This window comes from Numida meleagris, chromosome 3 (genome assembly GCF_002078875.1).
Source record: "Numida meleagris isolate 19003 breed g44 Domestic line chromosome 3, NumMel1.0, whole genome shotgun sequence".
In the NCBI taxonomy this organism is placed as follows: domain Eukaryota; kingdom Metazoa; phylum Chordata; class Aves; order Galliformes; family Numididae; genus Numida; species Numida meleagris.
In genome coordinates, this window is record NC_034411.1 from 8,985,917 (window position 1) to 9,005,446 (window position 19,530).

At 38.9% G+C, this 19,530-nt stretch overlaps 1 protein-coding gene across 5 annotated transcripts in view; it reads left to right on the forward strand.

The window, feature by feature from the left end:
- CLIP4 (CAP-Gly domain containing linker protein family member 4) overlaps nucleotides 1-19,530 on the forward strand; it is a 47,842-nt gene that overhangs the window by 26,352 nt on the left and 1,960 nt on the right. For 4 of the 5 annotated variants that reach the window (XM_021391791.1, XM_021391793.1, XM_021391790.1 and 1 more), the window contains 15 exons: nucleotides 1,434-1,495; nucleotides 2,069-2,215; nucleotides 4,520-4,659; nucleotides 5,527-5,620; nucleotides 5,966-6,127; nucleotides 7,524-7,642; nucleotides 8,567-8,803; nucleotides 10,840-10,975; nucleotides 11,257-11,397; nucleotides 13,721-13,804; nucleotides 15,590-15,730; nucleotides 16,122-16,256; nucleotides 17,459-17,582; nucleotides 18,240-18,304; nucleotides 18,965-19,037. In XM_021391791.1, coding sequence (XP_021247466.1) covers nucleotides 2,083-2,215; nucleotides 4,520-4,659; nucleotides 5,527-5,620; nucleotides 5,966-6,127; nucleotides 7,524-7,642; nucleotides 8,567-8,803; nucleotides 10,840-10,975; nucleotides 11,257-11,397; nucleotides 13,721-13,804; nucleotides 15,590-15,730; nucleotides 16,122-16,256; nucleotides 17,459-17,582; nucleotides 18,240-18,304; nucleotides 18,965-19,037 — 1,784 coding nt within the window. In that variant the 5' untranslated portion in view covers nucleotides 1,434-1,495; nucleotides 2,069-2,082. The remainder of the gene's footprint in view (nucleotides 1-1,433; nucleotides 1,496-2,068; nucleotides 2,216-4,519; nucleotides 4,660-5,526; nucleotides 5,621-5,965; nucleotides 6,128-7,523; nucleotides 7,643-8,566; nucleotides 8,804-10,839; nucleotides 10,976-11,256; nucleotides 11,398-13,720; nucleotides 13,805-15,589; nucleotides 15,731-16,121; nucleotides 16,257-17,458; nucleotides 17,583-18,239; nucleotides 18,305-18,964; nucleotides 19,038-19,530) is intronic. The other variant, XM_021391794.1, reaches the window with a different exon arrangement.

A 19,530-nucleotide genomic window follows, 5' to 3' on the forward strand; every position in this document is an offset into this window, starting at 1 on the left:
AGTCTGTTTGTCTGTGTGCAGTGCACAGCATTGTTTGTACTACCTTTCAAATATCTCTGCTGATCTCTAGTTCCAGCTAGTTTTGCAATCACGCCTTACACACCTCACCTGTTAGGAGCTGCACAGTCAGGTGTGGCTACTCTTGACTGTGTTGCTTTTGTTTCTTCACTGTTGTGCTTGCAGTGCTGTGTGAAAGTCTTTTAATTCCTTTCTTTTTTTTTCTGACTTAACTGATTCACTTGTCTTCTCTATGCATGCATATTACTTGTACGTTCTGTGAGAGGGTTATACTTGCTTGCCATGGGAAACTGATGTGGATTCATAAGTTTTACAAAACAGCCTTGTTTTGACCACAGCCTCTGAACATATATCAGAGGATAGCAGATGTATTTCACTGCTCCTTACAAACGAGATTAAATTACTGACTTGTGCTTTAAGAGACTTCCTAGTCCATTGTATGAGAAAGTCATTGCTGTTAATGTTTATGACAATTACAAAGCCTTTCAAAATGTAAACTCTACATTGCTGGATGAAAATACTAATTGAAATAATCAGTGATAATTTTGGCCCTGTTGAATTGACTGCTGAAGCCAATGCAATTTAATAATGTAGTTGGAAAAAAATAGTCCTGTCATTCCCAGTGACCTCCTCCTTGATCTTTCTTCTGTGCCAGCACGTGCATTTATTTGTACAGCTGTGCAAAACCAAGGAAATAAGCTGGTTGGAGAAAAATGGTTGTTTGTCATCTGAATCTCTTTTCCAAGTTGAGGAAGCTTGGAGGTGAACTGTGCATGACGTGAAAAAAGGGAAAGAGGTTTTATTTACTTCAAGATTGGCAGCTGCAATCTATTCCTAAAATATTTTCTATATTAGAACGTGGATGGTGCGAAGTCCCAAATAGCGTTGCAGGTTTATTTGGGAAAATACTGGAATAAATCCATTCACTTACCTTGTTGTGCGTAGGAGAGACAAAACAAAATAAATGTTTGAAATCAAAGTAACAAAAAACCCACCCTTTTTTTCTATTCTTGTTCACTCATGTACATGGATAAAATGTAATAAAAGCACGCCTTGGAGTTCCATTAATCCTTTCTCTCAGTCAAAGTGTTTAAGCAGATTCTGGAGCCTAAGAGGACTGGTATAGCATTCTCCAAAATGAAAATGTAGGCTTATTTAGTAGAAGTGCTGCTTTTACTTTCCTTAGCCATGAAGTTTCAATATGCAGAATTCCAGTTTTTCAGCTGAAAAACTTATTATTCATTCAAGAATAATTTTTTTCTTCCTTTATTGCTGAATTTGCCCAAGTAGATGTCTTATGTGTGGTAGCCAGCTCTTCTCTTAGCAGGCAGACAGTAAGTAGAATGCAGCGTGGCCTGGTTGGAACACGTCACTAGAACTTAGTGTGACCATTTAATTTTTCTTCTCTCTTGTAGGTTGCTGTAAGGCTTGAAAACTTGGTTGGAAACAGCAGCTGGGTGGGTGCTCCAACACGGTGGTAAGTGTGCTATTTTAAAACATAGAGAGGAGAAGCTGGGAAAGGAGATGATAGAATCATGCATCCAGGAGTGAATCACTCAGTGATTAATCTTCCTGCATAAAGCTGCAGACAGTTCAAGTCATGAGAATTAGAGGAGGGGAAAGCAGTAGCTGGGAGCATGTTCCTGCTGATGGCGTGAGAGAAAGACGTGTGCCGAGTGTGAGGAAAAGTCTATGCTTCACCTTTTCTAAAGTTGTAAAACGTCTAAATTTGTTCATTATCACTTGTGGTTCCTATTTACAGTATAATTTTCATACTGCCCGAGTGGGAAACTGGGGGTGAAATTTCATGTTCTCCATTAATTACATGAGAGTTTGCTGATGAAATCAAATCTAGAGGCTGTGTATCCCTGCCACCATGCTCCACTCACTTTTAAGAATTAATACATTGTATTAGTTTGCAGGAAAGTGATATTTGTAATAATTTGTTTGCAAAGGGAAAGACTTTATCCATGTATTTTGCATTTTAGTGCAATAGAACTAATCCAAATAATTTCTCCCAGTGCTGTTCTTTTTTTCCCTCCTGCTAAAGGGGCTTTCTGGAAGATGACCATAGAGGGTATCCCAGAACCTTCCTTTGAAGGAGATTCTTTCAGTGGAAGAGATCGATTTCTGTTTCCAAGCTCTGAAACATCTGTTACTTTTTCTGTTGCTGCAGCACCCATGCCTTCAGACTGTGGTACGTATGTTAACAGAATATGAGTTTGTGGTGAGCAGAGAGTAAATTAGAGGGATAAATATTGAGAAAAAACTATTGACTCCTTATATTCTCTTTTCAGAAAAAGAAAAATATTCCTTATTAAATGGATACTGTTATTCTAAAGGGAGATGAAAGATGAAGACCCATGCTTCTCCTGTTTTTCTTATTGCATATATTTTTAATTACGTCCTTGAACTTTTACTGTTTCTTCTGTATGTGTGGTTGGATGTTTATAGCTCTAAATGTAGAATTGGATATTGTGCTAAGGTGCAAAATCACATTAATTCAGCCCTAGTTAAGTGTGTGAGTCACACTTCTTCTCAGTGGGCTTTCAGTATTTAAGCTGAATGTTTCTGTCGGAAGTGTAGGATGTTTGTGGTGGTAGGGACTGTGGAATGGTTGTTAACAGAAAACTATAGCACCTTCTGGTGACTGGCTTTTGGAAAAAATGTCAAATTGTCTTCAAGTGTTTAAATTACAATAATATTTAAACCAAGATATATAATAGATTAAAATGTCCTGTTGGTTAATGATCTTCACAGGTAGCTACAATTATAATGTCTTCATAGTGGTATCTGTATACTTTATAAAGTAAGGTTTTAAGGTATCTAGATGCCATTATCTTCTCGTAGAACTTTTTATTTTAAAAGATTTTCTGTATGATGTTGGTTTCCTCTTGCAAGCACTGCAGGTCACTGGCTGTTAAGCACTTACGATGGTTGCTGTTGATATATTCTCTTTTTTTTTTTTTAGCCTTGCAGCCTGTTAGAGTTGATTACTGATATGACTTGGTTTGGGTTAGTAGCTGGAAAACTTGGCAGAATAAGAATCACACGTGTCGTGTAAGATCATTAATCTTGTTGGCTGGTCGTGCTTCATTCTCAGCTTTCAGCATAAGATAACTCAGGTCTGTACAGGGGCCAAATATTAAAAGAGAAATCAGATGATCTGTGTCAAAGCATAGGACATCAGTTAAGAAGCATGCTTTCTGTAGTGCTGGGAGTGTTGTTTTTTTTTCTTTAATGCGGGCAAGATGGAAATAAAAAGTTAAATAAAATAAAAAGCTGATGTTAAATATCAGTGAAGGTGCTTTCCTTTTCCTTCTTGCTGAATCAAGGAAGTGCAGTTAGAGGGATGTTAAGTACTCAGGAAGTGAGCTGCATACATGCTCTTGTTTGTTAATCCTATCTAGAATTGTGGTGTGCTCTTTTTGAAGGAAGGTTATGATGGTTCATCCAGAGGCAGCTTACACCATGTCATACACCCTGTCCTATTTCAGGTGTCTGCTGTATGTTGATTGTCCCATGTCTCTGTTCAGAGAGCCCTGTATCTGTGGTTGATGCAAGCTGATGTTGTTGCATTAACTTGAAACCTTTTTAGAAGGCAAGTCCGTAACAACTGCAGCAGTAGTGAAAGTTCAGTGTTTTCCATTATTCTGTCATTTGCTGATGATAGTAGGTTCTGCTTGCCTTCCTTCTCCTAATTGCTACTGCTATCCAGATTCTTTCTGAGCTGGAAGAAATTCCACAAGTTTAAAAGAGTACAGTTTGTGTATACGTACAGATACACGCATGTTAGTAATGCAAAATACCATACTTGAATGATAAGGTGTTTCTCATGACTAAATTTTGGGTTTCCTGAAGCAACATGAGGCTTAAAATCATAAAAATAGGTGTTGTTGTTTTCTCTCATCTTGATTTGATAGTATATGGTTGTTTGTTACCTGCAGCTGCCATCAGGTGGGATGGATACATTCACGAGAGGAAAAAAACAGAGGCCACAGAGCACTGTCCTGATTTGTGTGTGTGTTTTCTGTGTTTTATGTGAATTGTGATGGAAGGAGAAGGAAAAGATGTTTTACAGCATATGGAAGAATCGTGTGTATGTTTCATCACCTAACTGAGAGATCAAGAGACTTGCCTGTGCTTTGGGAACAGCTTAATATCAGCAATTGTTGCCTAGCTTGAAACAAAGCTGAGCTGTTATTGGCATAACCATTGCCATCTCTGCTGGTCCTTGCCTAAACTCAAAATCAGCCTTGCAGTACCATTGCATTTGTTCCTGATTCAAAACTTTCTGATGGATAAGCAAGATACAGACTTCGTATAAATAGACCAGATGTTAAAGAATGTTATCTGAATTAATCAGACGTTCTGATTTTCCAATGTGATTGTTAATGGAGTAAGCTCTCTTGTGTTCTTTGCCTCTGAGATTGAAAATTACGCATATTCTTAGAGAATGTTAGAACTTTTCATTGTACGTAATCCCTTTATTTTTTAACAGAGTTTTCCTTCTTCGATCCCAATGATGCAGCGTGCCAAGAAATACTTTTCAACCCCAAAACGTCCGTTTCCGAATTGTTTGCTATCTTAAGGCAGTGGGTTCCGCAGGTCCAGCAGAACATTGATATTATTGGCAACGAGGTGAGGTATAAACGAAGATCCTGGAACGCTTGCAGCATTAAAGATATACTTTGGTGACATCAGTTCAAAACAGTTCATTCCAAAGCAGGACTGTTCCTAAATGCAGATACAGGCTTTGCCTTTTCGCAGTTACTGGTTAGCGCCTTGTGTTGCGTGTACCTTCCATTTCCAGTTGGAAAGAAGGAGAGGATTGGTTGACAATTCATATTTGGATAGATGGTAGAAAGTGAATGTTTCTTCTCAAACCAGTTATTTCTCAGAGGCCATCAACCTTGGTGCTTCATTTTCCTATTTAACAGTAATCATAAAACTCTGATACATGAAGTTTCACTGAAGCCTCACCTTAAGGGCAGTGTTTCCAAGGCCAAAGCGAGATAGAATCCAGGATATTTTTGAGGCTTGCAATAGGCTGCTTTCGTAGGACCTGCTGTTTGTGTTCCATTCATGTTTTTCTTCAGGATTATAGGCTTTCATGGATCGGTGGGAAGGCATGGAAAAAATTCTTCCTACCATAACAGAATGGGTTTTCTGGGGGGGAAAGAAGTGTTGAGAAACCAAAGAACAGGAAGGAGGAGCTTCTTAAATGCTGCACTTTCCTTGTTCAGTAAAACTTTTCAGCATATGACCTGCATCTTAGAAGTAATAATATAAGATAACTTTCAAAGCATTAAATAATGAAAGTTAGTAATATTCAGATAATTCTGTTCATTACATTTCTGCACGTTGCTCAGTGCTGCATTTACAGTGTAGTCTAGGAAGCTTCTTTGTTATTAGCAAATAAAAAGAACCCATATCTTAGTTAACTTGCTAAGTAATGCTGATGTTAGGGATGTGCCACAGCTAACACTTTTTCTTCTCATCCCTCAGATCATTAAAAGAGGCTGCAATGTGAATGACAGAGATGGACTGACTGATATGACTCTTCTGCATTACACTTGCAAATCAGGGGCTCATGGTATTGGTGAGTAAAGAAATGTCATTATAGATGTACTAGCCTAATTAATTCAGAAAGATTTCTACCACTGAATGTTGCAGAATGTTTTCCTGCAGTAAACTGTAGTGTTTAGTTTTGGCTTCTAGTGGCTGTCAGAAAGGAAGACACAGACCTGTGATGGGGCTGTGACAGTGGTATGGGTATTTCAAACAGTAGCACTAGTTTAAAATCTGTTTAATATAGCAAACACTGCTTCAGACTGAGGTACAAACTGTGAACTAAGCTACGTTTTGTTTTACACATAAGTATGTGCATATTTCTTGAGGGCCTGGAAGCAAATCTAATGCATGTTGGAAAACATTTGCCTTGCAGGTGATGTTGAAACGGCGGTAAAATTTGCAATGCAGCTCATTGATCTGGGTGCTGATAGCAGCTTACGCAGCCGCTGGACAAATATGAACGCCTTGCATTATGCTGCTTACTTTGATGTTCCAGAACTTATTAGTGTTATTTTGAAAAATGCAAAGCCAAAAGGTAGGCGTTGTTACTGCTGTTTCATGTAGTTGTTTGTATTTTGTTCGCTTGCACTTTGTACAAAGTGATAGAGAAGTATCCAAGAGCCAAAAGCAAACAGATTAATTCTAAGTTGTTTGAGAAATAAGAGAATGCATGCAGAAAATGAAAGGTGTAGCTATTGTGGCAATTCCTTGGGGTTTTTAAAGTGCCTTACTCATTGAGAAGTGTGTCTGAAGCACTGGGAGAATGGGAAAGGAAAGAGGCAGAGGTCTGACAACAAGATGTGACAAACTAGTGACTGAAGCAGCTTTGACTTGCTCGTTTTTCCCCACATCTCGACTATCTAGAAGTTGCATCTAAGGAACAGCTTGACTTCAATATTTGGCATAAATACATACATGCTTTTTAAGAAGATAAAATGCCTTTTTGGTGGCCTTATCAAATGTGGAAGCTTCAGCATTTGGATACCACTATGCAGCTTCTACCAAACTTTAAACTTGTAGTGATATTTTAACATTTGACAGATAAAAGGCAGCTCTGCATACATAGCTGTGGTTATGAGTGCAAAGAGGAATACAGTCACTCTTCATGCATGTGCAAATTAAATTAATGTATTCATGTTTGGAGCATTTGTAAAACTGTTAAATTTCAATATCTTTCATCTTTTTAAAGTCAGTCAATATTTATTAGTATGTATCAAGTTTACATATAGATCACTTAAATATGTACAAGTTATGCCTGTGTTTACATCTTATATTTCCTAAAAATATTAATTTAGTATAAATATATTAGGATGTTGATAAAATCAGGGTAGATTTTGTTTATTAGTTTGTGGAAAGGGTTAGTGTTTTTTAGGACCTACTGCAGCTGTAAAATAACAAAAACCTCCCACAGCCCTTAGGTGGAAAGGTTTAGGTCCCTCATCAGTATTTCAGATTGGATCGTTGCAAATATTCTTGTCTCTTGGTCTGTAGATGAAATTGGCTGGCATTTTAAATCAGTGGTTATGTACGTAATTGACATAAGTTGACATTTCTTGTATAGTTCAGGAGAGGTGCCAAGGACTAACTTACAGTACATTGAAAGATATACAGGGAACAATTAATGCCAGTGTGTATTGTGAACCAGTAGATTGGGTATCACAGATACCAGCAGTTTTGCACTTAAGTCTTCAGAATTATAAAATAAATGAAAGTAAACACTCATTTTCCAAATGAACTCATGGTCTGAATCAACATTTGCAGATAAGGTTGATATTTTGTGGAACAGCTTCTCATATACATGCAGTACGTAGCTCATTTTGTTTCTGTATTAATGTTCATACAAAATTATAAGAACGTGCCCTCTCAGGAAATCTGTAGGATGGAATGTACAAGTACAATACTTACATACCTCATGTGACGTTTAATTGCAGATGTTGATGCTACCTGCAGTGATTTTGATTTTGGAACAGCTTTGCATATTGCTGCATTTAACCTGTGTACAGGAGCTGTCAAGTGTTTGCTGGAACATGGAGCAAATCCTGCCTTCAGGGTAAGGTGTTAGGTTGTATATACCTCAGTAATTACTTGATTATCTGGGGAAATATAGCTGGAAAAATGGAACAGTCTGTCCAGGTTTGGTTAGCTAAAAATCTGTTACGTGAAGAGAGAGCGCCTCTGAGAACTTGTTTGTAACTTGTAGTGGATGATTTTTGTGTGCTTTGTCATGTTTGTGTGTTGAAGTTTGTATTTTCGTGTCCGTGTGTAGCTCAGTAGTTCGAGTTCTATTTCTTTGATGCTTTAACTCTCCTTTGTATCTTGCATCAATTGTCATGGCAGAGGTGGATCTTTTCAGAAATACAGAGGTGAAGTATGTGGCCTCTAGGAACTCAGTGTATTACTTAGTAGGGTACTTGGTCATAGCATGAATAACTGATAAGAAATATCAGCTGCTTTGCTTACTAACCAGACAGTAGGCCTGACTGAGTGTAAAACACTGCTATACGTAGGCCACCAGTCCTGTATGGATTGTAAAGTGTAGGTGGTATCTCAGTTCTCCATTTTCAAATTCATTTTTATGGGAAGTTGTAACTGTTCTAGGGCTACTCAAAAGTCATGATATGATGTACCAGCTGATGGTGTGAACTCTTTTGAAACGTCATTGTTCAGCCAGTTCTGTGTGATATGCAGTCTAGATATCTTTGAAAATACTTTTTCATATCCAGGTGCTTTTTTCCCCCGTGTGTCCAGAGTACTAATAATGTTCTTAAGATTAAGAATTTGGAAATTTAGCACTTCTGAAAACAAGACACTGTAAATGCTAGTTTATATGCCATAGGATGTCTTGGCATCCTTATTTGAAACTGTGAATGCTTTTATAGTTGTTTATATTCATTAAAAACTTCATAAACTGCCATGTTTTCCCCTAATCAGGTGCCACACTATTAAATGCTGTGCTGTGTTATCGTTTTTACAGAATGACAAAGGGCAGATCCCAGTGGATGTGGTTCCTGATCCAGTAGATATGCCACTGGAAATGGCAGATGCAGCAGCTAGTGCAAAAGAAATCAAGCAGATATTGCTGGATGCGATGCCTCTGTCATGTGACATCTCAAAAGCCATGATTACAAACTATGATCATATCACAGGCAAGGCCATGCTTTTATCACTTGGCCTGAAGCTGGGAGATCGTGTCGTTATTGCAGGACAGAAGGTATGATGAGTAACTTGGTAAGTGTGCAGATGACACTGAGCTGTGTGGTGTGTTGGATGTGCTGGTGGGAAGGGATGTCATCTAGGGACCTGGGAAGTCTTGAGGGGTTGGCCCAAGCAAACCTCATGAAGTTCAGTAAGGCCAAGTGCATGATCCTGCACCTAGGTCAGTGTGGGCGATGGGTGGATTGAGAGCAGCCCTGTGGGGAAAGGTTTTGGGAGCAGCGATGGCTGGAAAAACTCAACAAGAATTGGCAGCGTGTGCTTGCAGCCCAGAAATCCAGCTGTATCCTGGGCAGCAGCGTGACCAGCAGGGTGAGGGAGGGGATTGTCCCCTTCTGCTCTGCACTCATGAGGCCCCATCTGGAGTACTGTGTCCAGGCCCGGGGCCTCCAGCACAAGAAAGATGTGGGGCTGTTGGAGTGGGTCCAGAGGAGGCCACGAGCATGCTTAGAGGGCTGGAGCAACACTCCTGCAAAGAAAGGTTGAGCGGGCTGGGCTTGTTTAGCTTGGAGAAGAGAAGGCTCCAGGGAGACCTCATTGCACCCTTCCAGTACTTAAAAGGAACTTGTGAGCAGAAGGCAGACTGACTTTTTATGTGGTATGATAGTGCTAGGACAAAGGGAAATGGTTTTAAACTAAAAGAGGGAAGATTTGGTAGAGATGTTAGGAGGAAATTCTTTACTATGAGGGTGATGAGTCAGTGGAATAGGCTGCCCAGAGAAGTTTTGAGTGCCCCATCACTGCAGGCATTGGATAGATCAGAGGCCACGGTCTAATGGGTGAAAACCCTGCCCACAGCAGGAGGGCTGGAACTAGATGATCTTTAAAATCCCTTGCAACTTAAGCCAGTCTGTGATTCTGTACTATTCTCACAATTTATGGATGGTCGATTTATTTATTCCTTTGGAGACGTTTCAAATCTGAACATCTGAAACCCCTGCTGGAGGGTATGAACTATGGATGGCAGTAAGGATCTGGGTGCAGAAAGTAACGAGCTGAAGTATTTGAGTCACTTGTGGAAAGCTGTTTTGACAGGAAATGTCTGCATCCGTGAGCAATTTTTTAACAGTCTCCTGTAGTATATCAGCACAGTTCATTACTTATTAACATTTCTGGTGTTACATCAAAATGAAAATAATACTTATTGATTACTTTGAGTTGCCCAGCTTTCAAAGGTATCAACATCCATTTGTGAATTAACCCTGTTAGCTTCCAGAAGGCAGTAAAAAATAAATCCATGAATTCTGCTTAACCTAGGATAACCCAGTTTCACTGGTGCAATGCAGCTAAAATCTTTGAAGCAGTGCTTTGCCAAAGGGATTGGTATGTTGTTCTGTGGAAGCAGAAGGACATAGCTGATACTGGTCTAGCTCAGATTTGAATAGCTTTTAAGAAGCTTGTTAGATGCTATCTTAAAAAATGGATTTGAGAAATTGAACTTGGTTGCAGTTGATGTTCATACTTCTTATTTGTTCTCGTATCGAGGTCTCTGAAATGGTTGAAGAATATTAGTATTCTTTTTTAAGGATTAAAAATATTTTTCTGGTAAACATTGAAGGTATTTGCGAGCAAGTTTGAGTATGTGTGTGTATGTAATTTCCAAAAAATAAATTATGGAAATTTAAATGTAGTATTTCCACAGAATCTTCAGTTCAGAAAGCTATCCAGTCAGGTTTCTAGAACTATTCTTGTGGAAGGCTCTGAAAGTAGAACTAGGTAGGCACACACCTTGCTGAGTCTGAGTTGTATTGTACAATAGTGCTTACTGTCAAATTCCTATCTGTTACGTGATCTGCCAGTAACTGCTGCTTTTGCTCAGTGGACACACAGGACTGATAGTTTTGGAAAATGCAATGGCTGGCATTGAAAGATAGGAATGTCAATCATCAAGGGAGATCGTGCTGTTTGTATTTCTCTATCTGTTCTGATGAAAAGCTTGGTAATTACTTGCTCTCTCCTTCATAAGCTATACCATGTTGTTGTGAACCATACATTTTTAACAAAATCTTTCTGTGTTGATGCTTAATGCTTTAGGTTGGTACGTTAAGATTTTGTGGCACAACGGAATTTGCCAGCGGGCAGTGGGCTGGCGTAGAGCTGGATGAAGCAGAGGGAAAGAACAATGGGAGTGTTGGAAAAGTCCAGTACTTCAAGTGCGCACCCAAACGCGGTATGACCTGTACTTTCATTTCTGAAATTCTCTTAAAACATGAATATTTAAAAAAAAAAAAAAAAAAAGGTATTGGAAGATACAAACCTTTTGGGAGAATAAATAGATTTGGATGTGGTTTCATTTGAGCTAGTCCTTGCACCCTATGAGTGCTTCAGCAGTATAACAAGCCATGATTGTGGCTAGAATACCTAAATTAATGGCTCTAAAAGAAAGCGAGAAGGTATAATGACATAAATGTTGTCCGTGGTTCTTTTTGGCCCACACAACCCTCTTTCCAGGTATCTTTGCACCTCTCTCTAAAATAAGCAAGGCTCATGATCACAAGAAAACCTCTGTACGAAGTTCTTCCACGCGATCTTCACCTTTGATCAAATCCAAGAAAATAGACGTGACGCACATAACTTCCAAAGTGAATTCTGGTGAGTGTTTTCTCTTACGTTGAGACAGGATGGAGAGAGGAAGAATCAGCACCAGTCCTGTAAATCTTAGTATGAATGTACTTGTTTGGGATTAATTCATTGCGTGGGAAGAAAAGGTGATATTGACTGGACGCTCTTGTTATTAGATGTTCACTGGCCTGGTACTGGTGGGACAGTGTGTATAACTCAGTGATGACAATGATCTGATGTGCTGAGAAGTTACAGTCTTTATACACTCTATAGGCATTCACCAGAACCATCTATTCTCAAGAGTTCAAACTGATAGCTGAGCGGCTGCGATGTCAGCTACATGGCTAAACACAATGTGATTTCATTTCCTGCCATCTTCCTGGGTAACTTGGAACATCTTGCTGAAACCAGTGAAAGTCTAGAAACAAATCTATATACAACTTCATTTGTAGAAACTGAGTATGTTTATTTTCTGGCAAAATGATCATGGAGCTATTTAACTGATAGTGTTTTATTTGCTAATGAAATTCTCTGAGTAAATCCAGAGGCAAATGAAAAGGGAATAGACATCCTTGTATTAATATATTACATTAGGATGTCTTTTGCCTTTTGAATCCTGTTTTGGTGATTCATAGTAAGGCAGCTCAGCTTCAGGGATGGAAGAATACCCTCACATTGCAGTGCTTAAGTGGCCTCAAGGCTCCCCTCTTTACCAGTGACATGCAGGCTGTAAAACAATGTAGTGGGCTGGTAAGAGAGGGCTGTTTTGGCAGCATTATGGATGATTCATGTAAGCCAACATGAGAGGCAAGTAAGCCCTAGTTACGTGTATTTACAATTAGCAAAGATTTAAGCAGTTTATAAACTGATGTCCCACATAATATGCTTCTATGAATAGTGTGTTAGCGGTGTTGCTCAGGAGCACGTCTGCGTTGACTTTGTCAATCGTTCTTCAGTGTTTGATTCAGTTTGTGAATTGTTTAGAACTTGTTAGGCTCTGATGGAGAGCAGTGTGGCCTTTGTGACAGACACAGCGCTCAAGACAGGTTAGTCATGAGCTGCCTCTTCTGTCACCAAGGTGCACAGCTGTCCCTGTAAAACATTTGACAGTTCCTTTAGGTAAAAATCAGTGAGTTATGCATCATTTGCCCAGCGGTGCTTATGTTCACAAACAGTAATCTTGAAGCTGTTGTTTTTAGGATGTTCATGTATTGAAAGGTCCACTAGAATGAACTTGCCTGACTGATTCACTGTCTGCAGTGGGAGGATGAAGCTGCATAACACATAATTTTATTTGGCTGTGTTCATGTGCATCACCGGATTAAATTTCTTCTTTCCTTTAAACTCCATGCCTGCTTATCACTGGTTTGTCAAGATCCAAGAAAAACTTAATATGCTTTTGCAGATACAGTTATAAGCTGAAATGTAAAATATGACACTGTGTAGAGGTTTCACATTTAATTTGTTTCTGCTGGATTTGAACCATCCTTCAGATTGATGGTAGGTTTTTTTTCAAGTTTTTAGAAACAAGATGACTTTAAATTGAGAAATGTGTTATTAGCCACAGCGCGGTAGTTTTTTGAACTGATGTTTTGATGGCTAAAATATACAATTTCTGAAAATATGTCTGCACATGAGTTCAGCCCCCCATAGCTGAATTAAGCTGAGATGCAGTTAGTTAAATAAAAAAGATGGGATTTCTTTTTTTTGTAACAGGGAGAGGGTGAATCAGGTATCAGCTTGTTCTCCTTGAGGTGGGGAAGGGAATGGTCAGAAATATACATGAGCTTTTTGTTGGTTGTAGCAGGTGTCACTACCTGTTTGTGCACACCACATCATTGCTGCTTTAAGAGTTAGGCTCTTTTAGGCTCTAAAAATGGCATTGGCATACTTGCTTCGCTATTTGTAGACCGAAGACTTGGTCTCAAACTTTATGTAGTCTTTAATGCAGAAATTATGAAACGAATACCAGTGAATAGTACACATGAAGTACAACTAAAGTCTTTATTTATTACATTTATGCAATAGATGTAAATGTTTGAAAGATTTAAGTGAAACTCCTTCAAGGTGAACATGAATATCTTCCAGGCGATTTTGTCGTGTGACGAGATAGTTTGGACTGTTTTTAAAGGTGTTAAGGTGTCTGACGTCCATGAGAAAAATTCTGCAGCCTTGTTTTACCTGCTTAACAAGAGTTTGAGGAACTTTACAGCTTGATCCACTTAATCTGTGCATCTGTCAATCTGCCAGTCTCTCGCATTGAGTTTGTACATGACTCTCCTTCAAAATTGCTGTTTGTTGTTAGGACATGCATATTCATTTGTATATTTACATATACGTGTATTTGTTCCAGGCATAAATAAGTCAAGAAAATCCAGTGGTTCTGAAAACAAATTCATGACTGTTAACAGGGGGAAAACTGTACCTGCAAAAGGAGGTAACTAAATTAATGTTGCTTTTTTAATTTTTAAACCTAGTCTCCTAGTAAATGATCTTACAGAGTACCTGCAGGTGTACCTCCTCGTGTTTCTCAGAGACCTTTTGCCCTGTGCTGCTCACGTTCCATGATAATCTTCATTAAAATGCTCAAAATAGCAAGCTTCACATATGAGAGAGAATTCAGAGAAGACACCGTGATAACTGGAGGTATAAAATGCGACTTAAGAGAAAACACTGTAGTGTGATTGTGTGAATAAAAAGACAAAAGACTGAAGGGATAAAACGAGAGACTTCCAAACCTAAAGAACAATATAACATGTTCTGCATGTGTGAAGAGTAAGAAAAGAAGTCTGGAGCTAAAAGTCTGGTAATTTAGGCTTTATATTAGAGTTAAAAACACCCTCTAGCAGTAGCTAATTATGTGGTGAAATAAATTGCTGAGGGAGCCATGAGATCCCCCTGACAGGAGGTTTTTAAGAACGGCTCAAGCTCTCGTCTGCTGGGGAAGAGCTAACAAACAGTTGTTTTGCCTCATGGAAGAGGAATGGCTTATTTAAGCTGCTGAAGTCCTTTCTGCTCTTTCTTCTCGTCCCACCCCATAATTTCTCACAAAATGAAGCATCTCATTGACTGCTTTAGCTTTCTGTACTGCTGTATCAGCGGTTCTTGTTGCGTTCGTGTAAAAATGCTGGGTGGTTTGACCTCCATCTAATCTGATTTCTAACTACGGACTTGTAGAATGTGATTGCAAATGCACACATTTTTTATACCGTGGACCTGGAGTTGAATTTTGCCTGTTCTGTCATCATTCATTTAGTAATATGCATTTTCATTTCTTCAAAGCAGCATAGCTGCAGGCTGTACCTCAGGAGTCTTCAGGCTTCTGTCTTAGGTCCCTAGATACCGAAGGTTTTGCTTTGACCCATCCCCCTGTATTAGTCTTTCTGCAGTTCTTAATGTTTTTGCCAAATAGAAGGATTAAATCACATTGAATACAGTAATTCCGTGTTGATCTTGAGGTACGTTGCAAAAAACGATTGTAGTAGGCCACTCAACTTTCTGGTGTGTTTGATACATGCAGTATTATCTTAATTTTTGATATTGATAAATTGAAGCATAGATGAGACTGGCTGTACTCTGCCTCAGTTTGCGCAGAAGGGGTTAGGGGCAGGAGAGAACTGAGGGACAGTCTTGAAAATGGGGGATGAAGGGTGAATGTAAGTCTTAGTGGACAACTTAGAGGTCAAGGTTTGCAAATGGAGATAAAAAAATGATTTATGTTCCATTCTTATTTTATAGAGCAGGCTTTAATATTAATACAGTATGGAACGAGATAGAGTAGGCTTTAATCCAGATAATAATTCATTCATGCAGTATCACCTTCCTTATGCTTCTCATCGAGTCTTTAATAGGCTGGATGCTGAAGGAAGGGTGATGTGATCACTTACTAATTATTATTAAGGCTTCCATACTATAATTAATCTGCTCGAGACTGTCTGCAAGACAACTTCCATGGAGTAACAAAGAAGAGCCTTTTGGGGACCTCTTCCACCACTGAACTAGCACATTTCTGCCGAGGGAGGATCAGCTGTACCTATGTCATTCCTCATAGGTGGTTGCATAACTACTACTAAAAAGCCCTCTATTTTTGGCCCTTAGCGTTGCATTCTGCCCCCTGGATGGACAACAGATAACTTTCTTCTTTCAGAAGCTTTCCCTTCTGCTTACTCTGTTCTTTTCCAAACATCATTTCTGAAGGACTGTTTCTGTTTGTGCCTTTAAGGTTTTCCTGAATACAGCAGCTCTTCCTCTTCTACTACCTCCTTAGAAGGCAAACAGAATTACTCTAAGAAGCGGAGCTCAACTGGCAGCAGTAAAAAGCCACTGACTAGAGTGTCTTCTGCTTCATCTAGAATTAGTGCCGGTACGATACGTTTCTGTGTTGAATGGGAAGGAACGTTACTGTTGTATCGAATACTTATGTAGAACTTAAATGTGCAGTTTCAGAATTGGAAAAGGTTAAGGAGAGACACTTGAAGTAGTTTATCCATACATTTAAGCTTTGCAGCTTCGTAAGTTTTTTAGAACATCTTCCAAGCAGAAAAAATGTTGTCATTGTTTGCCACCGTGCCTTTCAGCTGCCAAGAGCAGCTTCATGCTGGGGCAAAGCAATTCTGTAGGCAAAATTTGTATGTATTCCCATGTGTTAAAGGTACGCTGTGGTAAAGATAGACCTTGACCAATCAGTTGGTTCATTATCTCCTAAGAATTGCTTGAAGATGGAATGCTAACAATGCCAAATCTTCTGTTAACAGGGTTGTACAGTTCTTCTCCAGCTACAAGGAAAATCCCTTTTGATGAGAGAGGAATTCAGGTTGGAGACAGAGTACTGGTAGTAGGACAGAGAACAGGCACTGTTAGATTTTGTGGGACGACAAAATTTGCACCAGGTAATACTCCTTGTGTATGTTGTAGAATCATTTGGAATAGGTTGGACGTGAGAACAGGGACATTGAGAACTCCATCTTCACTCTCTCCAAAATACTTTAAATGTAGAGTTCCGTCTGTATTATGTTTCACTGAATATAAGTAGGATATATATATATATATATATATATAAGGAATAATTATAATCTTATTATTGCAACATTAGTGCATAAGCAGTACGTATTGGTGTAAGTACCTAGGTCTGTTGGATTGATATGTAATCGGCAATATTTGTCTTGGCATTTGGTGGCATCAATACTTTAAAAAAAAAAAAAAAAAAAAAAAAGCTCTGGGTAGTTACCAAAACTCCATTTCCTATTCATTTTGCTGCAGTGCTGATCTTTCTTTAAGTCTGGAAACAGGAATGGGAGAATATCTGACGAATTGAGACCTTCTAATTCATGACGTGTCATTCCTGTGCTCCGTGAGCTGATAATTAGAATTAGCATTTTATCCAAGGCCTTAGTACCAAGTGACTTGAATTAAATTTTTGAGTCTTTTGGGGATGGATAGCATAAGGCCTGCTAATGGAGTATGAAATTTAGTGCATTTACATAATTAGCTCACATTTATCACTTGTTACGAATGATCAGGCTTATTAATGTCCTAATGGCTGCTCAGTGCTCTGCTGGCCAGTTCTGAATCACGCCCTTCTCTCCGTGTCACACCATCAGCCTTGCAATTTGTAGTAATTAGAACCTGATAGATGGAGAGAAGGAAGAAATGAATATCAGAACTGAAATAGTAGTGCTGATGGTCTCAGATGAAATCACGTGGTCAGAGGACCGAGGAGGGAAACTTGAACATCCACTGCTGTTCTTTTACGTCTCTGTTTTGTCCAAGTAGCCACTGTTACATTCAGTAACATTCCGTTCAACTTTAGTGCACGTACCAAATGTTTTACTTTCTCTGTATTATGCAAAATAACATTAATTTTTCTGAAAGCATGTGAAAAATACTGAGAGACTTACTCTGATACAGATTTTTGCATAGTTATTTTGTATAACGTATTTTAGATCTATACTTAGATATCGTTATTATATAGCTAGACAGTTTCTACATAGAAACTGTTTCCTTAATGCAAATGAATATCAAGTGTCTAGACAAAAGAAAGCCTGAGGTGTTTAGTTCAGAGGTATCATGGGACTGTTTTAAAACCTGGTAGGATTCTGGTGTGGAATTGAACTGGACAAGCCTCATGGTAAGAACGATGGTTCGGTGGGCGGTGTCCAGTACTTCAGCTGCCTTCCTCGCTATGGAATATTTGCACCTCCTTCTCGCGTTCAGAGGTAAGCACTGAAGCAGGTGAAATGTGTGTTTGTTTTTTTTTTTTTGTCAAATGCTTTCTTAGTACGTTTCCCATGGAAAACAAAGTTTTGAAGCAGATATAGAAGAAATAATAATCTTTTTCTTCTGCTAACAGAAGCTTATAACCTCCATTAACAACCTCCTGGTTTCTAGATCAGCTTCCTGAAAGCAGAATATAAATTGGAAACCTAGCTCTCCTGTTTCTCTTGCTGCCACTTAAAGTATTTTCATTTCATGGCCTCCATCTCCAGGACAGCCAGAGCTCATTCAGTCTTACCTTTATGACCTAGTCCTGATGCTCCGAGCAAAGTTCAGTTACAAAAGGAAGCTGCATTTGGATGTGACTGGAAATGCTATTTTCATTCCAGCTAACCACGTGGAAGTAAGTCCCAAGAATTTGGGACAGCATTGCCTCAAAATGATAAATGCTCTGAATAAAATTAACTGCAGTATACTCATTTACCACACACGTCTCTTACATACCAGTCTTCTTACATCAAGGTGTTAGTGTCTTTTGGGCAGGGATGGGGAAGGAAAACAATTAGAACTCAACCGATGTTTGACAAGAAGTACTCCAGCAGTAGTTTTCAGTAAAATTTGAGTTGAAATGGTGTCTTTGTTGTGTTACTGCTTTTCAGATTAACAGGCTCAATGGATTCTCTTGCAGAGACTTCATCGAGTAAAATAAATCACACTTTTCCAGGTAGGTGTGTAAGACACTGTTTACGATGTGGCTTATGTAGCCTGCTGTAGGCTGCCATTCTTTAAACAGAACCTACTGCACTAACCTAATGGCTCTGAAAGCACATGAGGTTTTCAAATGCAAGCAATCAGGCTGACTGTTCCCATCCTACAAATGAAGCCTGCAGTTGCTGTCTGCAGAATGAACTGTTTGAAGTACAGTGTTGGTAGTGGCTTTATCCTTGTGAAAATCCATCAGAATTAAGACCCTTGACGCTCTTCCCTTATAACTATATTGTACTTTAAACATATTTAACCTGGTCGTTCATCTAAACTGAATCTAACAAGGATATCATTGGAGGGAAATGTATACACAAGATTAATAAACCTTTTGTGAGATACTTGAGGTAGTTAGTTTTTCCTCACTGAAGGTTATTTTGCAAAAAAGCCTGCTTCAAATTACCCTTTTACAGTTTGTTTAATTTAATTTCTTTTGTCTCAGAATGTTTGAACATGTTATGGACACTTACTTACATTCACGAAAAGGTTTATCAGTTTCCAAATGGGAGAATATGTAGCAAAGGTAGTGGGAGCAAAATAAAAAAAAACACAGAGATAATGCACTCACTCATAAACAAAAATCTTTGTAAATCCCACAAAGCTCATTAACCTTCTCATTTAGGTTTTAGACGCAGTTTAAGCACAACTTCTGCATCTTCACAAAAAGAGATAAGCAGAAGAAACTCCTTTGTTAGGTGAGTATTTGAGTTTTAAGATGTTTGGGTGAGCTGGCTGATAGCCTTACTGCTTCTTGCTGCAAAGGAAATCCTTGTGCTCATGAAGTGCTAGATGTTATTATGTACACCCACTCTCTTTCTTCCAAAATTAAGCAGTAGCCTACTGCTTTTTCCTGTGGGTATCCAGGAGTACAGTCCTTGGATTCAAGGTGGCATCAAAATGTTTTTCCAATTGCTCAGCGCTGCGTATTTTGCAAATCCTTGTATTATCACTCAGCTGTTTGAATTCAGCAGGTCTTGGTAAAGGACTGTACTCTGTTCTGCCTCCTGTACTACTTGCTACTGTGAGCACTGCAAATCCTGGCATCAAGTGAAAGCAAATTGATTCTCCAAGTATTTCAGACTGCCCTCTGTTGTAGCACACTGAAGCTGTTACATGTTCTGCCAGTAACATGAGATTGAACCCAATTTTCTTAAAAGGAGTTTGTTTTTCTCATGCACTGCACTGAAT